The sequence below is a fragment of the Myotis yumanensis genome, unplaced genomic scaffold, assembly GCF_028538775.1.
Source record: "Myotis yumanensis isolate MYYU_CA2020_CCGP unplaced genomic scaffold, mMyoYum1.0.hap1 SCAF_18, whole genome shotgun sequence".
In the NCBI taxonomy this organism is placed as follows: Eukaryota; Metazoa; Chordata; class Mammalia; order Chiroptera; family Vespertilionidae; genus Myotis; species Myotis yumanensis.
In genome coordinates this window covers 20,484,390-20,512,133 of record NW_027223769.1, presented here as the reverse complement: position 1 = coordinate 20,512,133, position 27,744 = coordinate 20,484,390, and the positions used below count along the sequence as shown (strand labels likewise).

The 27,744-nt window shown below is 43.2% G+C and overlaps 1 protein-coding gene across 1 annotated transcript in view; it reads left to right on the top strand.

Moving 5' to 3' along the window:
• Positions 1-26,302, top strand: part of VAT1L (vesicle amine transport 1 like) — a 147,179-nt gene extending 120,877 nt beyond the window's left edge. The window contains exons 8-9 of the mRNA XM_070398205.1: positions 22,016-22,099; positions 23,835-26,302. Of these exons, the coding sequence (XP_070254306.1) occupies positions 22,016-22,099; positions 23,835-23,933 (183 nt within the window). The 3' untranslated portion in view covers positions 23,934-26,302. The remainder of the gene's footprint in view (positions 1-22,015; positions 22,100-23,834) is intronic.
• The last annotated feature ends 1,442 nt before the right edge of the window (positions 26,303-27,744 follow it).

Sequence of the window (27,744 nt, the reverse complement as noted above, 5' to 3'; positions counted from 1 at the left end):
AGAATATTCTCCTACACAAATCTCATTGGCTAAAACTGGCCACATGGTCCCACCTAACCTAATGAGGTTGGGAAATGTCGTTTTCCTACGTATCCAGAAAGGGGAGGAGAACCAAATATGGGTAGCACGAGTGTCTCTCCCCCAAGTCCTTAAGCTCGTGATAATTTCAGTGTTCTGGAGAAGCAAAGTAGGTAAATTAATGTGATAGAATACTTCAAGCATCACATCGTCCAGTTTCATCATTCTGTCTCATTTGAACTTATACTAAACTTGTAATATATCTCAGTTTTTCTTTTCAACTGGGGAAACTGTAGCTCAGAATGGTTGAGAAACTTGCCCACGTCCTTCAGCTAGTAAGTGACAAAGCCAGAATCAAACCCATACCTGCCTGACTGTACAAACTTACTTACCCCACAGGCTATTGTGAAGACTGATTCAATAGAAATATATTCATTCCTTTGAATATGTATTAAAACACCTACCTGTATCATTTACTATTCAGTATGTGGGGGACTCAGGAGACACTGCCCTCATATACCTTAAGTTCATATTGGGTTAAAATAATAAATAAGAAAATAACCGAACAAGTTCAATGAATGACATATTCCAGGAAGAAAAATAAAACAAGCTAAGGGGATGGAGGTGGGGGTGATGAAGAGGGCAGTGTTTCAGATAGGGGAGTCAGGGAAAGCCTGAAGAAGTGATTTGCGGACCGGAACCTGTAGGAAGTTTTCAGCAGAGCAGGAGGAAGAGGGAATACCAAGTGCAAAGTCCCTGAGGTAGGAATGGGCTGGGTATATTTGAAAGAATAGCAACAAGGCAAATATGGCTAGAGTAGGGGAGTGTTTGTGTTTCCCCAAATTCATATGTGGAAACCTAACCCTCAAGCTAATGGTATTAGGAGATGGTATCTTTGGTAGGTTATGATGGCTCTGCCTTCATGCGTGATAGCCGTGTCTTTATAAAAGAGGCTCTAAAAAGTTTCCTTGCCCCTTCCATGATGAGAAGACACCTCACAAAGCATCTATGAACCAAGAAGTGTGCTCCCACCAGAAAACTAATCTGCCTGCATCATGATCCTGGACTTCCCAGCCTCCAGAACTGTGAGAAATAAATTTCTGTTGTTTATAAGCCACTCAGTCTATGGTGTTTTGTTACAGCAGCCTGAACAGACTGAGAGAGGGAAGGAACAATAGGTGAGGTCAGAGAAGCAGGCAGATGATACACAGTGAGGGGGCATCATATAAAACCTGGGGATTTTCTAACTATGATGGGAAGGAAGCCATTGGAGTGCTATGAGCAATGGGTTGACATGGTTTGATTTTCTTGTTCTTAAAAGTCCTCTGGTTCCTTTGTGCAGAACAGACTTCTGAGAAGGAGGGAATAAGAGTAGAGTAGGGATAGCAATTAGGTGGCTACTGAAGTCAGTCAGACAAAAGATGGTGGTAGACTGGATACATTTTGAATGTTGAATCAACCAGACTTATTAGGGAATTAGATGTGAGATTGAGGGGAAGAAGGGAATCAAGAAAAAGTCCCAGATTTTTGGCCAGAAAAAAACAGATGAACAGTGTTTTTCTTAGAATAATAGCCCTTCAAATATGTCTATGTTCTAATCCCTGGATCCTTTGAATATGTTATTTTACATGACAAAGAGGACTTTACAGAAGTGACTAAGTTAAAGATCTTGAGATGGGGTGATTTTCCTGGATGATCCACATGGGCCCAACGCCATCATACAGGCCATTAGAAGAGGAAGCAGGAGGGTTAGAGTCAGAGAGAGATTTAAAGATGCTTCTGGCTTTGAAGATGAAGGGGCCCAGAATCAAGGGATGTGCTGGGGGTGTTTCTCAGCATCTAGAAGGGTTCAGGAATCTGGAGAAGGGCTGCGAGTAAATGAATAAAGAAACTAGAAATGAAATATAAATTTGGAAGGCATTTTGGGGAGCCAGAGGAGACCTAGCTTCAGTAACCGGACCCAGGGCTCTTTATTCACACATTTTGCCCTATGGCAAAGCAGATATACATATCAAAGGTAAGTTTGGTAAACAGTAGGCATTGTCAGGTTGGGGGAACTGCCCTCAGCTTTCTGGCAGCAGGCAATCATATGTATCTTCAGGTTTGGGGAAATGCCTACAGCTGTTCAGCTGTTTGGCCAGCAGCAGGTAATAATAACATGTAGATTTTCAGGTTTGGGGAAATGCTTTCAGCTATCCCAGCAGGCAATAATATGTATGTATCTTCAGCCCTGCAGAAGCCTCAAGGTTCCATCAACCTTTTGATGAAACTTCTTGCATTTATGACATGCTGGAATTAGCCTCCAGCAGGGATGCAGGGGAAATTCAAAGAAGCAGATCCTCTTGTAGAGCAGCCAGAAAGAACACAGCGCTGCTGACACCCTGATTTTAGCCCAGTGAAACCATTGGACTTCTGACCTCAGAACTGTAAGATAATAAATCTGCGATGTTCTAAGCCACTAAGTCTGTGGTAATTGGTTACAGCAACAAGAGGAAACTAATATAGTGGTGTGTGGAACAGTGCTTTGAAAACTGTAAAACACTAAACAATAGCCACCACGGAAAACTAGGAATTACAGCAGAGAGGACAGAGGGAGAGAGGATGGGTTCAACCCTACAATGGAAGTATACTTAATTGTGTGGTAACTCAGAGTTCCCAAGCCAAGCAGGAGGTGCCAGTTTATGACCGGTCCTGCATCAGATGATGGAGGAACAGGGATGGCTAAGAGGCAGGGACAGGTCTTGTGGACAAGTTTAATGAACCGGCCTCTCATTTTATTGCTAAAAGAAACTCTGATCTAGTTTGCATTTTTCCCTCTTTATTTCAATTTTTATTTTTTTATTGATTTTTTGGAGAGAGAGGATGAGAGAGGAAGAAAGAGAGAGAGAGAGAGAGAGAGAGAGAGAGAGAGAGAGAAACATCAATGTGAAAGCAAAACATCAAAACATCAATTGGCTATAACCGGGAGTCAAATTGGCAACCTTTCAGAGAACAGGACAATGCCCAACCAACTGAGCCACACCATCCAGGACTTCTAGTTTGCATTTTTGAGTGGAGAGGAAAATGCCTCGTGATGCTCACACATTTCTTACGGTCCTTTATGGTCCCACATAATGTTTCTTCAGGCAGGTCTTTTCTCTCTCTTACTTCTGCCCCCCAATGAAGTTTATTCTACTAGATTCTAACAGTCAACTGAAATCAGCAAAAGGATTCCCAGTGTGTATGGCAACCCTGAAAAAAATAATAAGAGATTCATTTGAAGAGTGAATTTTCTTTTCGCTTGTAGGAGATGTCTCTTCATCTGATCTGATATAATTCTAAAGTGATAATTGAGATTTTGATCAAGTGCAATTAAGAAATGGCATTACTGCTTATTCCAGTTAATGAAATAAATTGGCAGTGCAGGTAACAGAATTGATACTCTGCAGAATTACAACTCTTTGGGAAATGAGAGGTGAGCAGCCTCTCAGGCACCAGGATTTATTTAGTGCCCCATACTCCCCCTACTGTTCATTCAATGAAATTTATGAGAAAATCTTACCCTTACTCTAAATCTCAGAGAGAGGAGATCAGAAAGGGAAGTGAGAAACACCGGAAAGAGTTTCAGACTCACTGGACTGTCTACAGCCATTGCTGGAGACAGACTTGCTCAGTAAAATCAGTGCTGGCTGTAAAGTTAAGCTGACCGGAATTTAAAGCCCATCTCTGGCATAAATTATTTGTGTACCATGGACAAAACATCTAACCCCTCTGAGCTTCAGTTTCCCATCCATCAAAGGAGTAATAACACCAGCTTGTGGAGCTGCTGAGAATACTAATGCGATAATGTATCTAAAATGCCTGGCACAGTCTAGAACTTAGTTGAAGCCTAGTAAATATTAATTTCATTCTTCAGAGCATCCTGCTTCTCTCTCTTCTTGACACCCTCTCTTCCTGACTTTTCTCTTCCAAGAGTCAGTGGCATATGCCTGGGTGAGGGGGAAGCAGGTAGGAAGAAAGTAGGAGACATGATAAGGTTCTGAGACCAGGGGAAACACCTGTTTGAAGGGGTGAGTTGGAGCTCTAGAGTTACACAAATGGAGGAGACAAGCTAAGCCTTCAACCTAGTAGTGATGCCCCTACTAGATGAGGATCCAGAGGAGGCTGTTAAGCCAGAAGTTTAAGGAGAGTTGACAATTACAAAGGAATGTATTGATAGACCTGAGAGAGTCTTGTGAAGGAAGATGCTATGTCACTGAAAGTTTGAGACTGGGAAAATGCGCAATTCCAAGAATAAAAAGCATTGCTCTGAACAGGTCACCAGCAAGTCTGTTTGATGCTTGCATCAGGCACTGGAAAAGCCACTGATAATTAAAGTGGGTCTACACCCACCCAGAAGGAAGACAGCTTGGCTCATGTCTCCACAACTGGGCAGTGCCTGGCAGGGCCATTCAGCCTCTTACCACCACCTAGAAAGGGTGACTCTAAGAGTAGGCAGGGCAGAACCCTATCTCATATGAGCAACAGCCACACTGCCTACTCCCTCTGACTACAGAGACCCGGTTTCTTTAAGAGTAGGCCACCTGAACTTTTTTACCGCAGCGTAGTATTCCATTGTGTAGATGTACCACAGTTTTTTAATCCACTCATCTACTGATGGACACTTAGGCTGTTTCCAAATCTTAGCTATGGTGAATTGTGCTGCTATGAACATAGGGGTGTTCCGTTCTAATTGGTGTTTCTGGTTTCTTGGGATATATTCCTAGAAGTGGGATCACTGGGTCAAAAAAAAAAAAAAGGAGTTCTTACCATTTGCAACAGCATGGATGGAACTGGAGAACATTATGCTAAGTGAAATAAGCCAGTCAGAGAAAGATAAATATCACATGATCTCACTCACTTATGGGATATAATGAACAATGTAAACTGATCCAGAGACAGAGAAACATCGATCAGACCGTCAAACCTCAGAGGGGAGGTAGGGGAGGGTGGGGGTAAGGGTGAGAGATTAACTAAAGGACTTACATGCATGCATATAGGCCTAACCAATGGACACAGACAACAGGCGGGTGAGGGCATGAGTGGGGGGGATGGGGCAGTAATGTGGGGATAAGGACACATATGTAATAACTTAATCAATAAAGAAATTTTTTTTAAAAAAAGAGTAGGCCACCTGAGGCTGATTCCCGAGCCTCCCTCTGACCCAATGAATCAGAAGTTATTGGAAAAGGGTGCAGGTCTTCTTATTATGCTCCACCAGCGACCCCAATCCCCACCGAAAGTTGGGCACCTCATCTCTAAACTGCTGATGTGTGTCTTTTTCTTTTGCCTACAGGGCCCTGATTCAACAGATATTTATTGAATTCCAACTCTTTTGCCAGGCTCTGTTTTAAACACTTGAGCTATACCTGTAAACAAAACTGATTTTTTAAAAAATCTCTAGAGCTTGCATTCTATTGTGTGGGGTGGGTGAGTGGAGGAGGAAAAAAATAAGCAATAAACATAATGAATAAGTAAATTGTTTTTCACTTTATGTTAGAAGGTGATAGATGCTAAGAAAGAAATAGAGAAGGATAAAGTAGGAACATGAGCATGGGGATGGGAGAGAAGGGATGAGTTGGCTCAGCTGTGTCCCTGGATCCTTCCTACTCTTGCACCATCAGGCCTGCTCAGATCTGGGCTTCCTACCCTGAGAGAGCTGTTCTGCCCCCTCATGGTTCCTGTGGGCTCCACTCACAGAGGACAGTGGAGTAACCCTTCCCTGGCTGGCTGGCATTAGTTACCACCGCTCCCAGCTAACTTGGGAGAGAACCTGTCTACACCTCTCAGTCTCTGTAGGACTGAGCACTTCCCAGTTCTCTGAAATGCTGGAAGGACTGGGGCTTATTCGAGCAACGCTCAGTGGTCTGCTGCAGCCACTGTGTGCACCCCTGTTAAAGCATCAGTGACATTACATTGTAGCTTAAAATCAGCTGTGGTGCACCACAGAAATCATCAAGTACTCCAAATCAGGGCTCCCCCACCCCAAAACCAGAGATTATACACACAAAAAATGTTATTACACACTTACCATCACACCAATGGTAACACTCTGTGCCAGATACAGCCACACAGAACTTCATTCCAAAGCCCCACCCTTCCCCCTACCTGGGGTAACCTGGGTGTGGTCCCTCTCATGCTTCCTGGATAAGTAAGATCAAAGGGTTTGAGATTCTGAACCAAAACTGTACCCAGAAGGGCTTGAAATAAAACAGACAGGAAGGAATAGTGACATGAAGGGATACAAAGGGTGAAAAATTCCTGCCCTCAATTTATTGCCTTACATCTTATTTTTTTGTTGTTGTTTTTTCATAATAGTCATTACACCCTCCGAAACTGATGAGTTTCCAGGGCATAATAAATTTTAAAACATTCATCAGAGCAAGCACTAAAATGACTCATTTAAGAGTATGGGTTAGAAAGAAGAATTGTCAACATACTTTATATACAGTAATCAATTACAGTGCATTTCTCCACCGTGGTTTCTATTACTCTTCTTTATGAAGCAATAATGAAAATGAGCTCACCAGACTTAAGGATGTTACTCGGTGTATCTTGAGTTTTTCCACACAATTCTCCAAGGCAGGAGAAAGGGAATAGACATCCCCAGTAGTCTAAGGCTAGAGCCTAAAGAGGTTTAAACAAGTACAATTTGGCATGGAAAGCTCTAGCCAGTGAATGTTTTAACAATCATATCTTGGAGTATGGGAAACTCAGATGTGTAGTATTTGTCAGTTTACATGGTGTAAAGATTCCCACCATGGCCAATTTCATTCTACCAATGTGCTGTCAAATAACTTGCTAAATTCCTGAAAATTTAACCATCAATTCTCATGAGCTCGTACAAGCCAAGTCCAACATATGACTGACTCTGGCTTTAAAGTTAATATGAATTTTGCATTCAATGATACATCCATGCTGACTTTAAAACAATGATGGTTTTCTTTCTGCCTTCAAATGTTTTAGCATCATCTAATAGAGCGTTTCCCAAAGTGAGCTCTATTCTCATGTGAGGTGACTTGGGATAGGGCATGAACATGAAGTAGTCTCACACTGAACCACCCTGATTATGTCAAGAGTGAAGTCTCAGAGGCGCTAATGTGCTTTAACACCTCTTGCTCCTCTCCCTTTTAACAAAGAGGGAGCAGGCCTCAGGTTCCAGTCTTCAGGCAGGCAATGGTATCAAGCTAGAATGTAATAAAAATTATTTCTTTTTATTTTACTTGCTATATTTAGCAAATAATACTGACTTTTCTCTACATAGAGAAGTAGCACTTTTATATACTTCTTGTATTTACTAGTATATACTGCAGGTACTTGGTTGAGGCATAAGTCACCGGGAGTTGGGAATCTTCAAAAGATGAGATACAGCCTCTTGTGAGGAATGCTTTTGCAGAAGAGCCCAAAGGCAGCCTGGTTGCATTAGCAGTAGATTCCCTATCTTTGGGACCTCCCGCTCCCATTTGTCTAAATCAAACAGATTTAGATTCAAGCAGTGGTATGCTGTCATATGCTGATTTGTAGCAGCTGCCAATTTCCATGGTGTAAATGTCCCTACCATGGCTGATTTCAAGCAACCAACACGACACCACTGAACTCAGAATTGGGAAGAAATGCGCACAATCAACTTTTGCGAAGCAGTAGGAGCTGTCTCCAGCACACCACTGGATTACCACCCCTATTTGCCTTCCACAACTGCAGAACCAGCAAAAAGGAGAATTGTTTAAAGATGATATACCTTCAGAGTTCTGTCTCCACCTGTGTTTGCTCACCTACTACATCATCACAGACCTAGCTCCCCTCCAGCCTCTCATTTCTAATGCCTACCTCCAAGGCAGTGGCTCTCACCTTAGAATGAATCTGTCCTCCACGGCATAATTAGCAATGTGTGGGGGCATTTTTGGTTCTCATAAGTAGGGGGGGTACTACTAGCATCTAATTGGATAGAGGCCAGGGATGGTGCTAAACATTCCACAATACATAGGACGGCCTCACATAACAAAGAATTATTCATTCCAAAATGCCACTAGTGCCAGAGTTGAAAAACCCCACTCTAAGGATTTAGTGAGGTGGGTCACTCTGGAAGATGCATTTATTCTGCTGGAATATTAGAAATCCCTGGAATGCCCATCCTGAGAAGGAATGGCATTGCCCCTGGAGTGTAATAGGTCTCACACTACCTGGACACAGTTAGGGAGCACGTTCCTGGGATGCAACAGGGCTTCCTCCATCCCCCACAGGAGCTCCCACTGCACTTTCCCTGGTGCCTGCCTCCACATGCCCTTCAAAAGACGCCTCCAAGCAAGGCAGCCCATGGAGCAGCCCCAGTTTCCAGAAGAGCAAATCCAATCACTCAGAGCATGAAATGTTTTTCCCTCTCCAGTCATTCGCAGTGGATGGACACCCTGGTACCTAATGCACTGCACACCTTCAATAGTGATTCAAGGACATTTTTTGTTTGGTTGGTAGATTATTCTGTTTGGAATGGATGGATGCGCTGTGAATTCTGTCTCTCTCACTGCCTTGCTTAGAGATTCTCAGCATCTATATGCCATACACTCATCCTTTCCACAAATCTTTTTAAGCACCTGCTCTGTACTGGACCCAGTGTTAAGTGTAAGAAGTGAAATACTTAACTGACATTCTTTGCCACACGTGGGTGACAGGGCCATCGAGCTGTAGGAGGAGAAAGGAAGCAGGCTCTAGAGTCACATGGACACTTGCTGAGTTTGAATCCCAGCTATGCCACCTTCTAGCAGTGTAACATCAGGAAAGCTACTCAACTTCTCTTAGCTTCAGTTTTCTCATCCTTAAAAAGTGCAAAGGTGCCTGGGCAGCATGGCTCAGTGGTTGAGCATTGACCTGTGAACCAGTAGGTCATGGTTTGATTCCTGGTTAGTGCACATGCCTGGTTTGCAGGCTCGATCCCTAGTGGGGGACAGCCAATCAGTGATTCCCTGTCATCGTTGATGTTTCTGGCTCTCTCACCCTCTCCCTTCCTCTCTGAGATAATTTTCAAAATATATTTTTAAAAGTGCAATGGTGTCCCATCCTAGTTCTTCCTTTTTTTTTTTTGGCTATGTGACCTTGAGCATATTAAGTTCTTGGATCCTTGATTTCCTCATCTGTAAAGTAGAAAATACTGTGCCTGCCATGTGCAAAGTTGTGAAGATTACAGAAGATGCTGCCTGTAAACCAGTTAGCTGATAACTACTGGCATGTTGTAAATACGTAACAAACATGACCGTTTTCATCATTACTGTAACCATTATATTACCTATAGCAATCAGAGCTCAAATCACTATTTTTGTCCACATATCATTCTGGGTCTGCTTTATTTTCTTAAATAGCTATGGGCTCACTGGCACGTGCCCCTGCCTCTTCCTTATGCCAAGACTCTGCAGAATGATGAACAGGGGGAAAGAAAACAAGACAGCAGGTGCACAGGGCAGGTTTCTAATCATGCCACCTGCATGTGAGAAGGGATAAACCACACTCTCCCAAGCTTACTTCATCCTTGAGGTAATTTCTTTAACACTGGCCTGGGATCCCAAGTAATAAAGAAGGATGAGGCTAATTATAGACTCCGTGGGGCACACAGGCTGCCTGGAGTGTGTTCCTGCAGAGTATCTGGGTTGAGCCAAAGTCCATTCAGAGTGTGCAATGGCACAATCATCCAAAAGCTGATAGATTTCGTCTGTCAAATCCATGGGGACACAGACAACACATCATTTGGTTTTGTAATTCCCACAATGCCTAGAATTGCTCTGACACATAGAAGAGCCCCCCCCCACCCCCCTAGCCAAAAAAAAGTGGAATAAGTGGCTTGTGGTATCTGCACTTGTGAGACGATCATCAGGGAAATGACTGATTCCTGATTGCAGGATTTATTTTTTAATTAGGAAATCTTCCTATTGTAAAAATATTCTCCTTCAAAAAAAAATCTATATTCTCATTATCCAACAATAACCTTTGTGTATATTTTGTTGGGGTTTTTTTTCTTCCAATATTTTATCTGTGTGCATTTGGGGAGTTTGTTTTGCTTTTCTTTTGTTTGAGCATTTGACAATTTAAAAAATTATAATCACACTATGTAAAAAAATTTGTAGGCTGTTTTTCCCCTCGTATAGATGTTTTATAAGCATTTTAAACGATTATGGCCCCATAATATTCCAACATTGGGTGTATCAACTGTTCCCATTCCTGAACAGCAAGGTGATATTTCATTTTTATTGTTGTAATTATAACAAACATTTTGGATATAAAGCTTGTGTTCTTATTATCCCAGATGTAAGATTATTTCCTTAGTATATGTTCCCAGAAGTGGAATTACTAGGTCAGAGAATTTCGAAGATCTTTCAAGGCATTTTAAAGACCTTTGAAAGCCTCTATGAACATGTCCTACACTCTCTGTTCTGGATATGACTTCAGTGTCTCAGTGTGAGTGAACTGACACCCACCTCACTTCTCCCAAACTCTGTCTACTGTGGGGACCTTCCCAGACCTGCCCTTCCTCATGACTCCAGGGGGGTCTGATTGTTCTCCAAGCTGCCCCTCCGGAATCAGTCCAGTTTGACCTCCCAGTGAGCCCAGTTGGAAGGAGAGTGGTCCAGTCTCGCTGTCTCCTCATGTGGCCCAGCTGGCTGAGGCAGTGAGCCGCTGAGTAGCTGGAAGATAACATCTCCTCATCTACTTACTGTTCCCCCCATGTAAGAGCCTGGTTTTTGTCTTGTTGCTATGGCAACACGACCTCAAGACAACAGTGATTAGCCTTGGTGCTTAGAGGGGAAAACTCAGCTAATAGACAAGTGAAAGAAAGGAAAAGGTTAGCACCCTCTGCCCCCGCTCCTGGTTCCCCTCTGTGACTCTGCCCATGGGCAGGGATAATTAAAAATTAAACTGTGGAGTCACACAGACACTGGCACCAGGAAGGTTCCAGGTCATCTGTTTCCAACGCTAATGAATATGGGTGAGAATAAATCAAATTATGTCCACCTCATCTCCCTTTGATGGAGAACCTTTCAAAACATAAGTCGTTTTAGAGAATCTTCCCACCCTTTGGGGAATTATATGGCTTCCAAACAGTCTGAAATGACCTTAAAGGCAAGATGGGGGTTGACAGCATATATCTCTATATTCCACCTTAAAATCTTATCAGTTCCACTCCACATCCCTAATTCCCAGTTCTCACTGGTCTCCCAGTCTTTCCTCTACCAGTGCCCCAGCTGCCAACATCACTGGCTGGGTCATCTTCCCAAGACACACCTCTGATTACGTCCAAGCGAAGACCTCTTCTAGCTCCCTATTTCCCCCAGAAGAGAGCCCAGCTCACAAAGCTGGGCACAAGGTGTCCCCCAGGCACATGGTGCCCCCTCCCTAACTCTGACTCCCTGGATGAGCCATCCCTTCCCGTTCAGGACTCTGTTCTTGCCTAGAGCACGGGCATTATTTTCCCTCCCTGCAAAACGCCTTCCACTCTTGAAAACACAACGTAATGCCGTTTTTTCTCTAAATTGAGCCATTTCCTCCCCTGGGCTCACACGCCTCTTCTTTCCTATATAGACTATAGCTCTTCCCACGCTCTATTGCAATTACTGTTTAGTGGCCTCCCCTCCATGGCAGCCTGTGGGCTTGTCCAGGGCAGGGGCCGTGTGGGCTCATCTCCATGAACGGGACCTGGCACATGGTAGGAGCTCAATACTGGAAGTTATTACCCTCACAGAGCTGGGTTATTTGGTAAAAGGATACATTTTTCTATCTGGGGAGAAGAGAATAACACTTGAACTTCTATAGCACTAAGCTTCTAAAGAACCCAAATCCTCTTTTATAACATCATCATCAAACATATGCTGGGGTCCTAAAAAGGGTGTAACAGTTGAGCATCGGGTGCTGAAATTGTTGTATGGTTGTTGTTTGGAGAACAAAGCTCAAAGTTCACATTCATAAACTTTTTGGAAATTCCAAACATATTCTAAAGTAGCAATAACAGAATACTGCCCCCCCCACCCCAACTACTCTCACAGCCACATACCCATCAACTCAGCTTCCCCAGTGATTGACATTTGGTCAAATTTATTTCCTTTGTTGCCTCTCTTCTCCCATTATTTTTTTCTGGAGTATTTTAAGGCAAACCAGAGACATACTATCATTCCATCTGTCAATATTTCATAAACAGTCTAGGTTCAAATTCTAGCCAGTCTGCCTACTTTGTCTGTGACCTTAGGCAGGCTAATGAATCTCCCTGGTCCTCATTTTCTGTATGTGTAAAATGAGAATGATTATAACACAAGCACCATGGAGTTCTAATGAGCAGCAAGGAACTACCCGTGAAAAATCTGTGCCCCGCTTGTGTGCTGAGTGGTCAGTGTTAGTCATCAGAAGCACTAAGTCATCATTATATTCCTAAATTTATAGCACAGTCGCTAGCATTTGTGACATAAAAGAAACATGACTGTATCAGCAATCATGGCTCTGAATGCAGAAGGAGGGCAGATTGGAGTGTGGAAAACTTAAGCCTTAGAGAACAAATAGGAGGCTGGGGAAGTCATCCTGGTGGGAGATGATGGGGTCTTGAGCTGGGCAGTGACAAGAGTGGAGTCAACACAGGAGATGAGACCATACACACACACACACACACACACACACACGCCCGCACACGAATTGCCAGCACCACCAGAAGCCAGGAGAGAGACATGGAAAAGATCCCCCTCAGAGCTTTCAGCAGGAATCAGTCCCACTGACACCCTGATTTCCGACTTCTAGCCTCCACAACTGTGCAAGAAATTTCTGTTCTAAGCCACCCAGTTTGATGTACCTTGTTTCACAAGCCCTAGGAAACAAATACACTATCCAAACATTCCCATGGGTTTGTTATATTTTTTAACAAAAAGAATCATTAGTTTAGCTGTATATACACTGGATGTGATTTTTCACAGTATTATTTCCAGGTCCTTATCCATATGCAAACAGTTATTCACTTGGTTGTAGTTAGAGTCAAATACAGTTTTATGTCTGGACTTTTTGTTTTCACTTGACAGAGCACTAATTTGTGTTTTGTTTTTTATTGTTTTTTTAAAATATATTTTTATTGATTTCTGAGATGAAGGGAGGGGGAGAGATAGACATACAATGATGAGAGAGAATCATTGATCAGTTGCTTCCTGCACACCTCACACTGGGGATCGAGCCCCCAACCCAGGTATGTGCCCTGACCAGGAATCTAACTGTGACCTCCTGGTTCGCAGGTCTATACTCAACCACTGAGCTATGTCAGGCTAATTTGCGTTTTGTAATGCAAGGGTACACATCTCTACTAGCCATTGGCTCACACTAGATCCTACTGTTTTGTTCCTCAAAATGAAACAGGTCTTCCCACTACATTTCCAGCATGCAACTCTGCTAATTTTTATGCTCATGTTGCAGTAAGATCTGGCTCATTACATCATGGTTTGTGGGTTGCCCGAGTAACCTGCTGAGTCTAACTTAAGTACACACTTCCTCTGGCCCCACCACAGAGATCATCCCCTTGAACCATAATCAGATGAAATTCAGTTGCTGAGTCCTTTGAGAGGCCACATCGAGTGGGTTTAACTAATAGTCAAGCAATATCCTGCAGGTTTCTTAATGCACAGAGCAGAACTCAAGTTGTTTAATTTCTGCACAAACATGTAGAACCAACGCTGACACCTGACTCCTCCTCAGGTGCCCTAGAATGGGCGGGCTGCAGCTGTGGCTCTCTGCCACTTTCCAACACGAAATGATATTAAGCCAAGTGTTAATACCAGCCCAGCTTCTCAGGGGATCTTAGCCAAGCAGGGGGCTTGTCCTTCCTGTCCCCGCCATGAGTCAGCCACCCCAGTGCCTGACTCATGGTGCACAATCGATGATATTTATTAAATGAAGCACCAAGTAATTTCAAGGGTCTGAAATTCAGAGCCTCTGAATCACAGTTGCAACAAATAGGTGTGGGGTGAGGCCAGTGCGTCACTTTTAAAGCCACCCTTGATGGTTTTGATGCAGGCAGTCTCCAGTCCACACTTTGAGAAAACCGAATCTAACCAATGAGCACTTTGAGGTCAGAGACCATACTGTGTGGTCCTGTGTACCACATGCTGTGTACCACACACTCTTCCCAGTCCTAAGGATGGAGCAGAACCCAATCTCCTGTGGTAAGTCCAAGGTCCCTTGAGGGTACTGAGGTGAGGCAAGTGCCTGCCCTGGAAGAGCCCACAGATTGAGATGGGGGATTTGCTCACATCACAATGTAGGTCTCAACTGGAGGCAATTTTGCCTTCCGGGGGACCATTGCCAATATCTGGAAACATTTTTGCTCATCACCTGGGAAGTGCTATTGCCATCTAGTGAGTAGAAGCCAGAGATGCTGCCAAACACCCTATAATGTACAGGACAGCCCCGCCCTCCTCCCCTCCCCCCGCCAGCCAAGAATTATCAGACTCAAAATGTCAATAGTCCCTAGGTGCAGAAATTCTTCAAGAAAGAATGAAATAACCAAGGAGGAAGCAAGATGCAAATGGAAGTACAGAGGGAATAATGCACTACTGGCTCTACAGGGCACTTACCCAGAGCCCTGTAGCCTTCCTTCCTCTCTCCTAACCCTCACCCTCCCTGGTTCCATCCTAGCCTTGCAAACCTAGCAACAGTGCCTCTAGTTCTGGAGTTATACAGGATTCTATTAGAAGCTTGATTTCTCCATATTTCACTCCTTGACCTTGGGCACACCATTTAACCTCGCTAAACCTCTGCTCTTCTCCACGGGCAACAGGGACTCAAGAAGAAAAGGGAGAATATTTTTATGTACTTCTGATTGACAGTCTGACAACCTCCCACATACCTCACAGGGTTGATGCAACACAATGCGATCAAGCATATAAGGTGTTTTGCTCTGTGACAGCACCTGCTAAGCATTCGTCATATGTCAGCTGCTGTGATGGTAATGACCTACATCCCCCACCGCCCCTGCTTCAACCTTTAAGTTTGCCTGATCTTTAGATTCAGCTCTTTGAGACTCTCACCTTCTCCTAATACAATCTATGAGCAGCTGGTGATTCTTATAGCCCTATGGTCATAGGTGCAGAGCCTATAGCCTCCCTACATCCTCCCCACTATGGGGGAGGATCCATGAAAAAAAAAACCTTCAGTAAAAATGGTGGAGGAACAGCTTTTTATAGGCATGCTGTTGGCTAATGCCTCTTAGGCAATCACTCTTTTATTTCCACTCCTTACTTTAGACCATTCTGCAGGTCCCAGACAATTTGTCTCAGGCATAGCTGCCTCTGTTGGCCACCTCTAACTTTTGCACCCTTGCCACACTATCACCTGTCTAAATTACAGCTATGTCTAAATGGCATAGTCAACATATCTCAATTCCCTTCCGTCACTAAAAGATGCCCCAAATACCTGCAAACAAGCCTATTCTCTCCAAGCCTAAAGAGAGATGGCCTCTGCCTTTTAAACTACACTTTTCTAAATGTCAGCAGGTCTGGCTGTCTTCCTTTTGAAAGGATGGCTACCTATATGAAAACTTTCAAGACTTTGAAGGGTCTTTGGACTCCTTATAGATCTAAACCTCTTCCACCAGCTCTCATATTTGGCAATTCCAGGTGAAAACATTCAGGGACCATGGAATGGTATAGTTACTAATCCGTGAATAAATAAAACCAAAAGTATCTGGAGGAAAGGTAGCTACATCATTAATAAGGTACTAGAGTGTTCCACATAGAAATAGAGTATCGCTCCCCGGTTGGAGGATTTGGGTAAAATATTCAAATAAAGTTCCAGCTGAACTTATATTTTGTAAGCTCTGCCACTATCGAGTGGAATATCAGGAGCAGTGGGAGCTCGGGTTATTTCTTAGCCCATGTCAGCACACTTGAAGAGCTTAAGCGATTCATGAGGATTTTCAGAGTGTAACTCACCATCGTCACCCTCAGTGCTCTGTGCCATCACTGGCTCATTTTCTGAGTAGGGCAATATTTAATTAGATGATTTATTTGCCCTTCTACTTAGCTGAGTCACAAACTTCTACTTGACCTTCAAGTCTCAGTCTAAAAGTTACTTCCTCTCTGTCGTTTTCCCTGGTTTTCATCCTTCTCCCATCCCCAATAAATTCCTCCTTTGTGCCCCATCACAACTCAAAAGTCTCTTTCTGCAGGAAACAGAGATCATCTCCTGCACCTTTTTATGTTCCTCACAGGCCTCACTCACATGCTGGAATAAGCATCCTTTGGGTTTCCCCTTCAATTCTATTCAACCATCCAAATCCAACACTGGGAAACATTGTTAAATAAAATAAAACAAACAGTGGAGGCAATTCATAATTCATTAGATTTTTTTTTCATCTTTTGCTATAGTTCAAAATATAGTAGGATAAAAAGATATAGTTTTGGCTTGACTGTGGAATGCAGATTTCTGCAGAACATGACCATCATATATATTTGATCAAGAGGGTCTCTGTCAACCAAGTACCCAGGGGAAAAGGATCGGCCACTGCATTCAGATTCTACTGTCTTGCTTTTTGCATTCCTCTCTTCCTCACTCTTAAAACATCCTTGACGTCTTCTCAGCTAGTGTTCATACGAATGGCCTCTTAAAAAATCCTCTTGGAGCATCCCCATTGGTTGTCCCATAGCCAAGCAGATACTTCTCTTATGATAGCAACTTAATGTTTCCCTTCCTTTAAAAATAATAGCCATCCTTACGGGGCCAGACTAGATTGGGGCAATAAAGGTGACAAGGGTACAATATTTAAGGAGGTGCTCACTGTCAGGTTTTGACCCAGCACTTGCACGACCTTGAGAGTGAGCACCACCTTAAACTTTGCACCCCTGTCACCTCTCTTGTCTGATCCTACTCCATGCCATGCATTATTGTTTTAGCAAGAGAATAAAACCAAATTTAATACATACATATTTATGGGAACGCCACATGCATGAGAGGGTCCTCCCTACATTACTGCAAAGAGCCCATATGCAACTGGTCCAGAAAGAACTTGAGTGTTAAAATCTTTTCTCTGCCTTTCCAGTGGGAGAGTCCATAATCCCTGATGTTTCACTTCTCCAGTCACTCTTCCATCGATGTCAAAATCTCTGGGGCTCACTCCCTTTCAACTCCTGCAGCTACTTGTCAGAACACAGAAATTCCAGATTCCAAGTCTACGTGCAATGAACGTGTTACTTTCCAACACCCACTTTGGATTTTGCAGAATCCCAAAGATGGCCATTGCTAATATCGTAGATGACTTTGGTAGATGTGCTTCTTAATTGCAGTATTACTCATTTCTTATTTTCAAATCTTTTAATTTATCATCTAATCAGCACAGTGATCCATGGAATAATCCATCTTTATTTTATTCCTATTTTAGGTGGCTAGGCTTATTATTATTCATAACACAAGCCCAATGCTTTGATTATTAAGTGGTGTCATTTGTATCCTAATGACTTTGTGCCTTACATGTCATTCAAAAGGAAATTGAATATTATGAAACATTAAATGAGACCCTCTTTACCCAAGTGTGAAGGAACTGACTATTCAGTTAGAAGGTGACTAGAAGATATTCTAGAGTTGTATGATCTGGTGTGGCTGCTGCATCCTTGGAAACTTTGGAATATAGTACCGAAGACCTCAGCCAATGTTCCCAGCATCTTGTCCACATTTACTTTTGCTCCTTGTCCCCATGCCCACTAGCCCCTATTCAGTCTCTCCTTTCACATTCTTCTCCCTGTGCTTGAAATGGTCCTCTCTCCCTTCTTGTCTTAGGTACATCCTGTGCATCCTTTAAATCTCAGCTAAATTATCACTTCTTTAGAGAAACCCTCTCTAATCTTCCCAACCAGATCAAATCCCCTATCCACATTCTCATGATACCATTGTAGAGTTACCAAGGACAATCTTACATTTATTTGAGTCATTCTTTGGTTGACTAAGGCTGTGTCTCCTGTAAGATCATAAACTTCATGAGGGGAGGGGATCTTGCAAGTGTTTACTCACCATCATTTTACCAGGCTTCCAGAAACCCCACTTCTTCTAGTAACATTGCAGACAGAAATAAGAATGATCATAACTACTGCTCCTCTGCAAACATGGTCTGAGCCAATTATATTTTCATGCTTGCATGCCGTCTTGAATGCCAATGGACTTTGCTGATGCATGAACCAATGGTACAGGATCAACCCTGATAAGTCAGGATCCATGTGAGGACAAAATAAACAAATCAGGAACACATTTTTTAAATTGTGAAATTCTTATTATGATGATTAGCTTATTTAATAAGTAAAACTGGGATTCCCTTAGGATAGAGAAAGCATATCTGTTTCACCCATTACTCTATAAACAGCTCCTGGGATAGGGCTTTGGCACCTTTGGGTGACTGACTGACTGACTGAATAAGGGAATGGATAGAATAGCAATTATAACTTAACATATAAAAAAGTTGAGGAACAAAGTTATGATGTGACTTGATGGAGTGACATTACTGAGTCAAAGCAGAGCCTAGCACCAAGTGATGCTCCCACTGCCTCCTGCCGCCATCCACTTAGGACGGTATTAAGATGGCTTCCACCGGACAAGAAGTGTCAGAAAAGGCTCAGATGGCCTCCGTACTCAGGATTTTGGCCTCTTAGGGTATTTGAATGACGTGGCTCAAATTCCTTCCCACTGTCTAGATGAGAAACGAGCTCCAGTGGAGATGGCCTGAGTATGCCCAGAATCCCTAGTTCTGGAAAATCCAGCTACTAAGACCAGATCTAGCCAGCCATGCAACTGGCTGTGGAATCTCAGCATGGGTGTGGGGAACCACACCCTGATTCTGAGCAGACTCCACTAGGCCACCCAGGCAGCACTCAGCAGGCCACCAAGGTTGCCAGGGACTCTGGGATACAGGATAGACAGGACAGAAACCTCTGGGTTTCTCGTCTGTGAAACTGTAATGCCAATACTCACCTCAAAGGCTTGGTGTACAGATAAAATGAAGCAATATCTGTAAAATGCCTCATACTGTGCCGGATAAAGAATTGATCAAAAAATGGTAGTTTTTTTCTTTCTAAGTTATCATCAAAAGGACTCTTTCACATCTCCAAGAGCAGCTAAGATGCTGTAAACTCAAGCAGCACGATTGGGAGTCAGACTTCTCTTGGAAAAACTCCTAACTCTCTCTCCATCCCCCACATAGGAACTTCAAGGACTCAGTGCATTTCAGAAAGAAATGTCTAAAAGAATAGGCAGATTATAGCCAGCCCTGCAAGGGGCTTTTTTTTTCTTTTTCTAGTATCACAATAAGCATTACCTGGCAAGAAAACAGCCTTTTCTGCTTCCCTGGGCTCTGTCTTATTGGAGAAGCAGCCTAAAAATTGTTCCTAATCTCTAAGAAGTTTCCAGGTGTTTAATGACTTGCCAGGGTAATAAACCACTGCATTCTGGGAAATCAGTATGTGAGATGTTACCTACCACTTTCCTCTGACTTTGAGAATCAAACCAAGCAATATGGTCTGGGCAGAATCAGGAAAAGCATCAGTTTTGAAATCTGACAAACCTGAGTCTGAACCACAATTCTAATGCTGATATAGAATCGTAGGACAAATTGCTTATCCCTTTGGCACTGAGGTACTTATCTACAAAATGGGTATGATATATAACTTGTAAGGTAAGAATTATGTATGCAAGATAAGAATGTATTAGTTATCGATTGCTGCATAACAAATTACCCCTCCCCAACATTTATTAGCTTAAAACAACATTTACAATCTCACAGTTTCTGTGTGTGAGGAATCTGGGCATGGCTTAGCTGGGTCCTCTGGCTCAGGATCTCTCCAAAGCTGTCAGCCAGGGTTCTGGTCTCATTTCAAGGCTGAATTGGGGAAGGACCTACTTCTAAGCTCTCTCATTGGCTGTTGTTGGCCTTGCCATGTGGGCCTGTGGAGATAGGGCAGCTCACAACAGGGCAGCTTGTGTCATCAGAGCAAGAAGACAAGAAGAATCAGAGCAAGAGAGAGACTGCAAGACAGAAGTCACAGTCTTTTATAACCTAATCTTGGACGTGACAGCCCATCACTTTTGCTGTACTCTACTCGTTAGAAGCTAGTCACTAAGTCTAGCCCACATTCACATGGGCGCGAGTGTCCAGAAGTGACCGTTAGAAGCTGTCTGCCACAATATTCAAAGATTCTCAGTAAATGGCTGCTGCTATTATGACCAACTATGAGAGTACTTTGCAAAGCAATGTTCACCACAGAAATAGAAGAAATCCACTGGATTGTGTATTATGATCAAAAAATTTAGCAATCAGGGGGGTGAGGGCATGAGTGGGGAGTTGAGGGAATAAGAACTCACATGTAATACCTTAATCAGTAAAGAAAAAAAAGAAATTTAGCAAACATATGACACTATCAGTCTATTATAGATGTTGATTCTATCCAAAGACTATATTTAGAGATGCATTTAATTTATATTGAATACAGATTTGATTACTTGTTACCAAATGACAATGTTTGGACACGAGAGTTAAAAGGCACACATTTCCCTTAAATCATGTTTTAGCATATACCTAGTTATTTTCAGATGTTCATGTTTTTATGGGGATGCAAATAAAAATACGCATCTTGATTTTCTCATTTAGCAATATTATAACGGCATTTTATCCTGCTGTACATTCTTTGTAGTTAGCACTTTAACACCTACGTAACATTTCCATACAGTAGAAAAATGTAAGAATCATGGTTTACTTAACCATTCCCTTTATCTGTGACACATAAGTTGCTTTAATGTTTTCCCATTAAAACAATGCTGTGATTGAGTGTCTTTTGTGTGGTAAGTTTCTTCCCCCACAACTTGAATTATGTCTTTAGGATAAAATCCCAGGGAAAGCAATTAGAATGCACACATTTTAATGGCTCTGTCAAGTTTTTACCCAAATGAGAAAATGGCTTTGGTTTTTATATAAGCAAACACTGTTCCATCTGATCCAGATTGAGTTCCTCAAAGGCAGACACCCTCACTTAGTTTTTAATTTTTTTTAAAACATGGCCTCTTGCCTCTAAGCAACATTTAATGAATATTATGGGCTAAATGAATGAACAAAAATATTTAAAAATTTGAGACTTTAGGAAAAATATTTAGGCTAAATCTATTGAAACTTTTTTTTTAATCAGGAGATGTTGAATTTCCATTTAGAAATCACGAAGAGATGTGAAGGACATACCCATGCCAAGCACTGGGCTCTCTTTTGCCCTTTTCTTATCTCGTTTAATACTCAGAGCACCCCCTACAGTTCATTTTCCACACAGCAACGTAATAAAATGCCCAAAGCATAAATCAGAGTGTCAAACCCTGCTTTTATAAAGGATTCCAGGAAATATCTGTTGGCCCCCATCATTTGGGGGGGCGGGGGGACCCCACACAGAAGGTCTTCTTTTCTGGGGAGAATACTAGTTCCCTGGAAATATCTACTTACTTGGACATAAAATGTTCACCCTGTAATCATGGGAATTTTTTAAAAAACGTAGTTCAGCCCAGGGAATGAGTCGTTTAACCAAACTGTAAGCAGAGTAATAAAACATTAGGTAAGCAGGTCACAAATGACCCTCAAAAATAATTTTATTGCTCAAAATTTAATCCAGCTAAAGTGCCCTGACACTCTGCAGCACATAACTCTTGGAACTCCACAGTAAACTCTCCACCCCTTCACACACAGCCCTTTTTTAAAAAAGAAATTTTAATTTACTTATTTTAGAGACAATCATCCTCATATTTTAGACCCAGGAGACCAAGTTGCTTGTACAGATCAGAGTGCGTGACACAACCAGAATTTATCTGCCTGCACCCAACATCCAAACCCATCTCAGGTTTCGCCACTAAACTTGAACCACAGCGCCCCCTGGTGGAAATATGGTGGCTTGGCTTTTCCAGTCCCTCTGCCCTAGGGAGACATGGCACCTAACCTGTGTTTCCGTTTTTTTCTCCCTCTCAGGTGAAGGAGGCCATGCAGCGGATCCATGACCGAGGGAACATTGGCAAGTTAATTCTGGATGTAGAGAAGACCCCGACTCCACTGGTGAGTCAAAAGCAGAGGGATCCGTGCAGTTCAACACAAGAGGTCTGATCAGGTGCAGGCACAGATGGGGCAGGGGGAAATATACCAGGTCCTGGGCTGGCGGAGGTGACCAGCGATAATCAAAGGATGGCGCAAATAAGGGATGCCACAAACTGAGATAAATGCTGAGAAGGAACGGAAAAGTCTTCAGTGAGAGCATTCCAAGAGCAATGTGAGGGCAGTCAGGAAAGGATAGAAACAACGGCCTGTGTCTATGACAAATGCCATCTATTGGCTGTCACGAACAGGAGGAATCCCTGGCAAAAAAATCCAATAAATTCACACGCACATACTTGACAGATTGATGCCAACTGCCTCTGAGATGGCTTCTGATGATTGCATTGCTTTTGTTTTCTCTGATCAATTTAAAACCCTTATATCCAGGGATCTCACCAGGAATGAAGCCTGTCACTCACATCCCATAGGCTCTTGCAATGGCCACTTGAGGTGGGGGGAGGGGCTAGGTACTAGTGTGGCAGTCAACACGGCAGCTTTCACCAGACAGCATGATTCAAAGTTCAGCTCTGAGCTCCTGTGTGTGACCTGGGCAATTACTTTGCCACAATTACTTGCTGCAATTTACAGTCCCCGTCTGTAAATTGGAATTTGACAAATTCTCAATTAGAGTGATATGCTAAAACATCGTCTCACACACACACTAAATTCTAGGAAAGGTTTGACAAAGAAAATACTTAGGAAGGGTTTTTGTTTTCTCACATGTTTAATCTTGGAGCTGCTTCTGTCGTTTATGAAAGAGCAAGACCTAACATGTCTTGCACATTTTAGTGAAAGGCATGTATTTTTTAAAAGTGTTTACTGGGCTTTCATAACCATAATGTAGTTTAGGTATGATGGCCATTTTTCTCAATGAAGGGCTGTTAAATGAGAGGGCATTTTACAATGTCTAAGTCGCTGATAACAATATGAATATAGTTCCAGGTCTGTGCCAACAAGTGTTTTAAGCAGATGAGGGACCAGGGTAAGGAGGAGAAGATGGCTGGTATCTGGTCTTCTGTGCACCTGTGCTGTGTTCTTTAAACATGTGACCAAGTCTGTTCCAGCCCCATCAGTATAAGGCAGACAGGTAGAGGCATCCTGGTCTGCTTGGTGCTTTCAAGTCAAATCGCTGGCACTGGTTTCCCACCCGTCTCCTTACCCATGAGGTCCTGCTGGGCTCTAGGGCTGGCGGGAAGGCCTGTTTGATGCCAAAGGTGTGTGTGTGGTGGGGGAAGGGGGCTCTTATCAGAGCAGAATCTGAAAGGCAGACCTTTTCATGTGAGAACTGAAAACCTGCCTTGGCTCATATATCATTGCCCTTGTCCCTGAATCTCGGGAGGACTTTTACCCTGGGACTTAAGGAAACAGAGATGATGGAGAATGGGCCAACTCAGACCTGTATTTGGAGTATCTCTAGAGTGGGTGGAGGCTACAGCCCATATGGATGGAAGAGTAGGCTCAAAGGAATCATCTCCCAAATTCCAAATACATGCACTCAAATCCTTAGCTCAGAGACTGCTTCTTGGGGTGCCCAACATAAGGCAGCTAATACCACACTGCCTTCCTGGGGAAGCAAGCAGTGCAGGGTTTCCTAGCTCTTGGCCCTTAAAGACGTCCTTCCAAGTGGCTTCATCAGATGCTCAGAAAAGGTGGGGGTTAGGTTGCAGAGCCCTCTCACAAGTCTACTGTTGGATTACAGATGGCCAATGACAGCACGGAGACCAGCGAGGCTGGAGAAGAGGAGGAGGACCATGAGGGGGACAGCGAGAACAAGGAGCGGATGCCCTTTATCCAGTAACCCAGGACCTGGACAGAAGAACGAAGGATGGTTTGAAAGAAGAGGAGCCACTGAAGAAAGCTCTTCTGTGCCCCAGTGAACAAATGCTGTAGTCCAGTGCGTGTCGTGTTTGTCTGCAGTCAGCTGAGCTAAAAAGCTTTGATCACTGTTGTTTTTTGAAATTAAGTGCCAACCCCATTCCATGCAGTGTTATGTCCCTTCCCCTCTGTGTATTACACTCTCCTATCTCCTGTTTCAAAACCATCCATCTTTGACTCCTTCTCGATGGTTCTAGAACAGTCTGATTAACACAAGCCCACAGGCCCCATGCCTAGGAGACTAGACATGGGCAAAGACAAGTTTGGATTGAAAGGTGACATCACAGAGCACTATCCAGATCCTAGAATTCTTCAGGCCAATAACACTTTTCACTGCCAACCACCCATGCCTCTGGTGAGAGCACTTGCCGATTTGGCTGGCAGAATGAGAATAGGCCAGATGATTTCATGAGCCCGTAGATTTATGATCTCTTCGAATAGTACTTTCCCTCTCCCCCAACTTCCTTCAACTGCTTTATGGTCAGAAGGTTGAACTGCTGTCCTCCCGCCCTCTGATGCTCAATCCCTTCACTGGTTCTTATCCATAAACACAGGGAAACAGATGTGAAGTTTTCAGGATAAAAGATGGGTCAACAGCATGTGTTTGAAGACCAGCCACAGAGATTTCTCTCTGAGACCACATCTCATGAGCAAAATCCTCTCCTCTCCACACCACATACTGTATTTTAGTTTTAAGAAAACTCACCACATGTGGGTCTATTTCGGAAATCATTACTGAGAATCACCTGTGTTTGCACACTTGCTTTTGGTATTACCAATTTTGCTACATTCATTTCCTAGAAGTGAACAGCCATGTTTACCGTGGATCCCCCAAGGAAGACCTCCGTGGTAGACCATATTTGGAAAAAAAATCAATGAGCATCCTTTTACTTGCCAAAGCATGTTCCAACATGTAACAAATTCTAGTGGTATAAGAATTCAGTATCAGATGCCAAATATGTGGTTCCTCTTCTCTGAAATATAAAATTATGCTGCAGATTCTTTGCAGGGACCCTGCATTTGGGCAAATTGGGGACCAAACTCTTTGATTACACACCTTTGTTCAATTTTCCAGCTCCTACTTCTAAGAAACCCTGCCCTTGGCCCCACCCCACTTGGCATGGCTGAGGTGAACAGTTCCCCTGCAGGAAGAGAAAGAGGCTCAATGTCTCCACAAGGGGGCTCCTCATTCCCTCCTCCCAAAAGGGTGACTCCATTCCTCCTAAACCAAACTGCGAACACAAGAAGCCCACAGGGTTAGCACCCCAGCTCACTTTACATTCTGGAAGATATTGGGGGGGGGGGGGGGTCTACATTGCCCAATCTCTCCACCAACGAGCCCTAAGGGTAGACCAACTCTTCCTCAACGTGATGAAAAATGCATTTCAGCAATTACCTATTTTCATTTTCAGTCCTTTTGTAACAAATATTTATCTGAGGGGAGAGTCTCTCGTTGTGAATGTCCGTGTGAAATATGAAGAAAGGGTGCTGCCATCTCGTGTGAAGAGATGAGAGTATCTCAAAGAGGACACAACATCCTCTTCTCCCTGTACCCCAGGACTCCCCAGCATCCCAGTTCTGTGCCATTTAGAGAGATGATGTTGAGATGTTATCCCAACACCTTTGCCAAACGCTGCAGTTTTGGCCATTCTTCCTCCCACAACCAAGTTGACAATGGGGTCTTAAGAAGACCATTTCTTCCATTTTGTCCAGCTACCCAAGTGACATTCTGGTGAGCTGGACAGAAATGGCATTTTCTAGGGCTGGGGGAGCAAAGAGCCACTGGCCGTATGAGGGCTCTCCTCGGCCAGGTGAGTGGGACCCCACATTCTTGTGACATCCAGAGGAGAAGCCAAAAAAGTAATTCCTCCCCAAATCTATTTTCTCAACTAGCAAGATTAATAGAATAATCACAAAAAAATGCCAGTTGGTTAAAAAAAAAACAACCCTTCTGTCTCCTCAGAATACAGAATGGGAAAGCTAGAGTTTGACCAATATGATCAATTAAGTGCCACGAAAAACAGGAAAACAAGAGAATCAAAACGATCTGTGTATTGCACTCTCATCCCGAGCACCTTCTTTTCCCTCATGTGATGGTTTTCTGAAGGAGGTTTAAGAAGGTAACAGTTTGCCTTAAAGGAACTGTGAAGGCTTCTCTGTAATCTAAGCATGATTGGAGAGAATTGCAACATTGTCTAATGTATTTGTGGCTTTAGAGCTTTTGTTATATTGTGCCTACAAAGCAAATTATGTTTACACAAAAATATAAATAAAGTATTCAGCATAGCATAACCCTGCCTGGCATCAGTTGCTCCACACCAATAGTTGTTGGAAAACTACATATTGAAATATAAGGAACAGGTGGCTAAAAGAGGATGAGGAACTAGAGACAACATAGAAAATGTAGGGTAGAGATGAGACAAGCCTTTAAAAAGACATTCAAGTTTCCTCAAGTGAGAAAATAAAAAAACTAAATAAAAGAACTACTAAAGACTTCATATAATAACTAGAGGCTCAGTGCACGAAATTTGTGCACCCAGCAGGGGAGGGGGAAGGGTCCCTCAGCCCAGCTTGCGCCCTCTCACAATCCAGAGACCCTTGGGGGATGTCCGACTGATGGTGGGGATTGGGCCTAAGTCAGCAATCAGACATCCTTAGTGCTGCTATAGAGGTGGGAGAGACTCCCGCCACCACCGCTGCACTCACCAGTCATGAGCCTGGCTTCTGGCTAAGTGGCGCTTCCTCTGTGGGAGAGCACTGACCACCAGGGGGCAGCTTCTGCATTGAGCATCTGCCCCCTGGTGGTCAGTGCGCATCATAGCGACCTGTCATTCCACTGTTCGGTCTCTTTGCATATTAGCCTTTTATTATATAGGATTACTATATAGGATAATAATCATTAGAATGGCATTTATAAGGCACCTACTATATGCTGTTAAAAGAGCTATATACAGCCCAGATGTCATGGCTCAGTGGTTAAGCATCAACCTATAAACCAGGAGGTCACGGTTCGATTCCTGGTCAGGGGCACATGCCCAGGTTGTGGGCTCCATCCCCAGTGGGAGGCATGCAGGAGGCAGCCGATCAATGATTTTCTCCCATCCTTATGTTTCTCTCTCTTTCTCCCTTTCCCTTCCTCTCTGAAATCAATAAAAATATTTGGTGAGGGAGGGGAGAGTTTATATACATATGCATTAACTTGCTTATCTTCCCCACAGCCCTGAGAAGTAGGCTTTATCATTATGCCCATTTTATAGGTGATAAGCCTGAAGCATACGAGAAGTTTTGTCCTTGCCTAAGATCAGACAGCAAGTAAGTGTTGGAGCCAGGATTTTTTTTAACCACGCTAGAATCCACGCTGTTAACTGCCCTACCATGCTCTCTTGTCTTAAGTAAGGCTAAAATGTGATGCCTTTCAAATTACTACCGTTTGGTCACTAGAAATACTTCAGGGATTCTGTTTCCTCTGATTTCAAGGATATGTCTGTCAATTCGTTTTGCTTTGTAGCAAATAATATGCCTATCAAGAAGCACTTTTCCCCTGCCCCTCCCTCCAAGTGTTTGAGTGAAGTGCTGATTTTGAAACTCACACATCTCCACCATTTTTACGTTCTTGATCTAATATCCTCAAGGCCACCAACGAGATACACAAAAGTAAATCTCCAAAGGCTAAGACTTCACAAAAGAGGAATTTGTGATCAGGGAGGCTTTACCCTGTTTACCATATTTCTCAG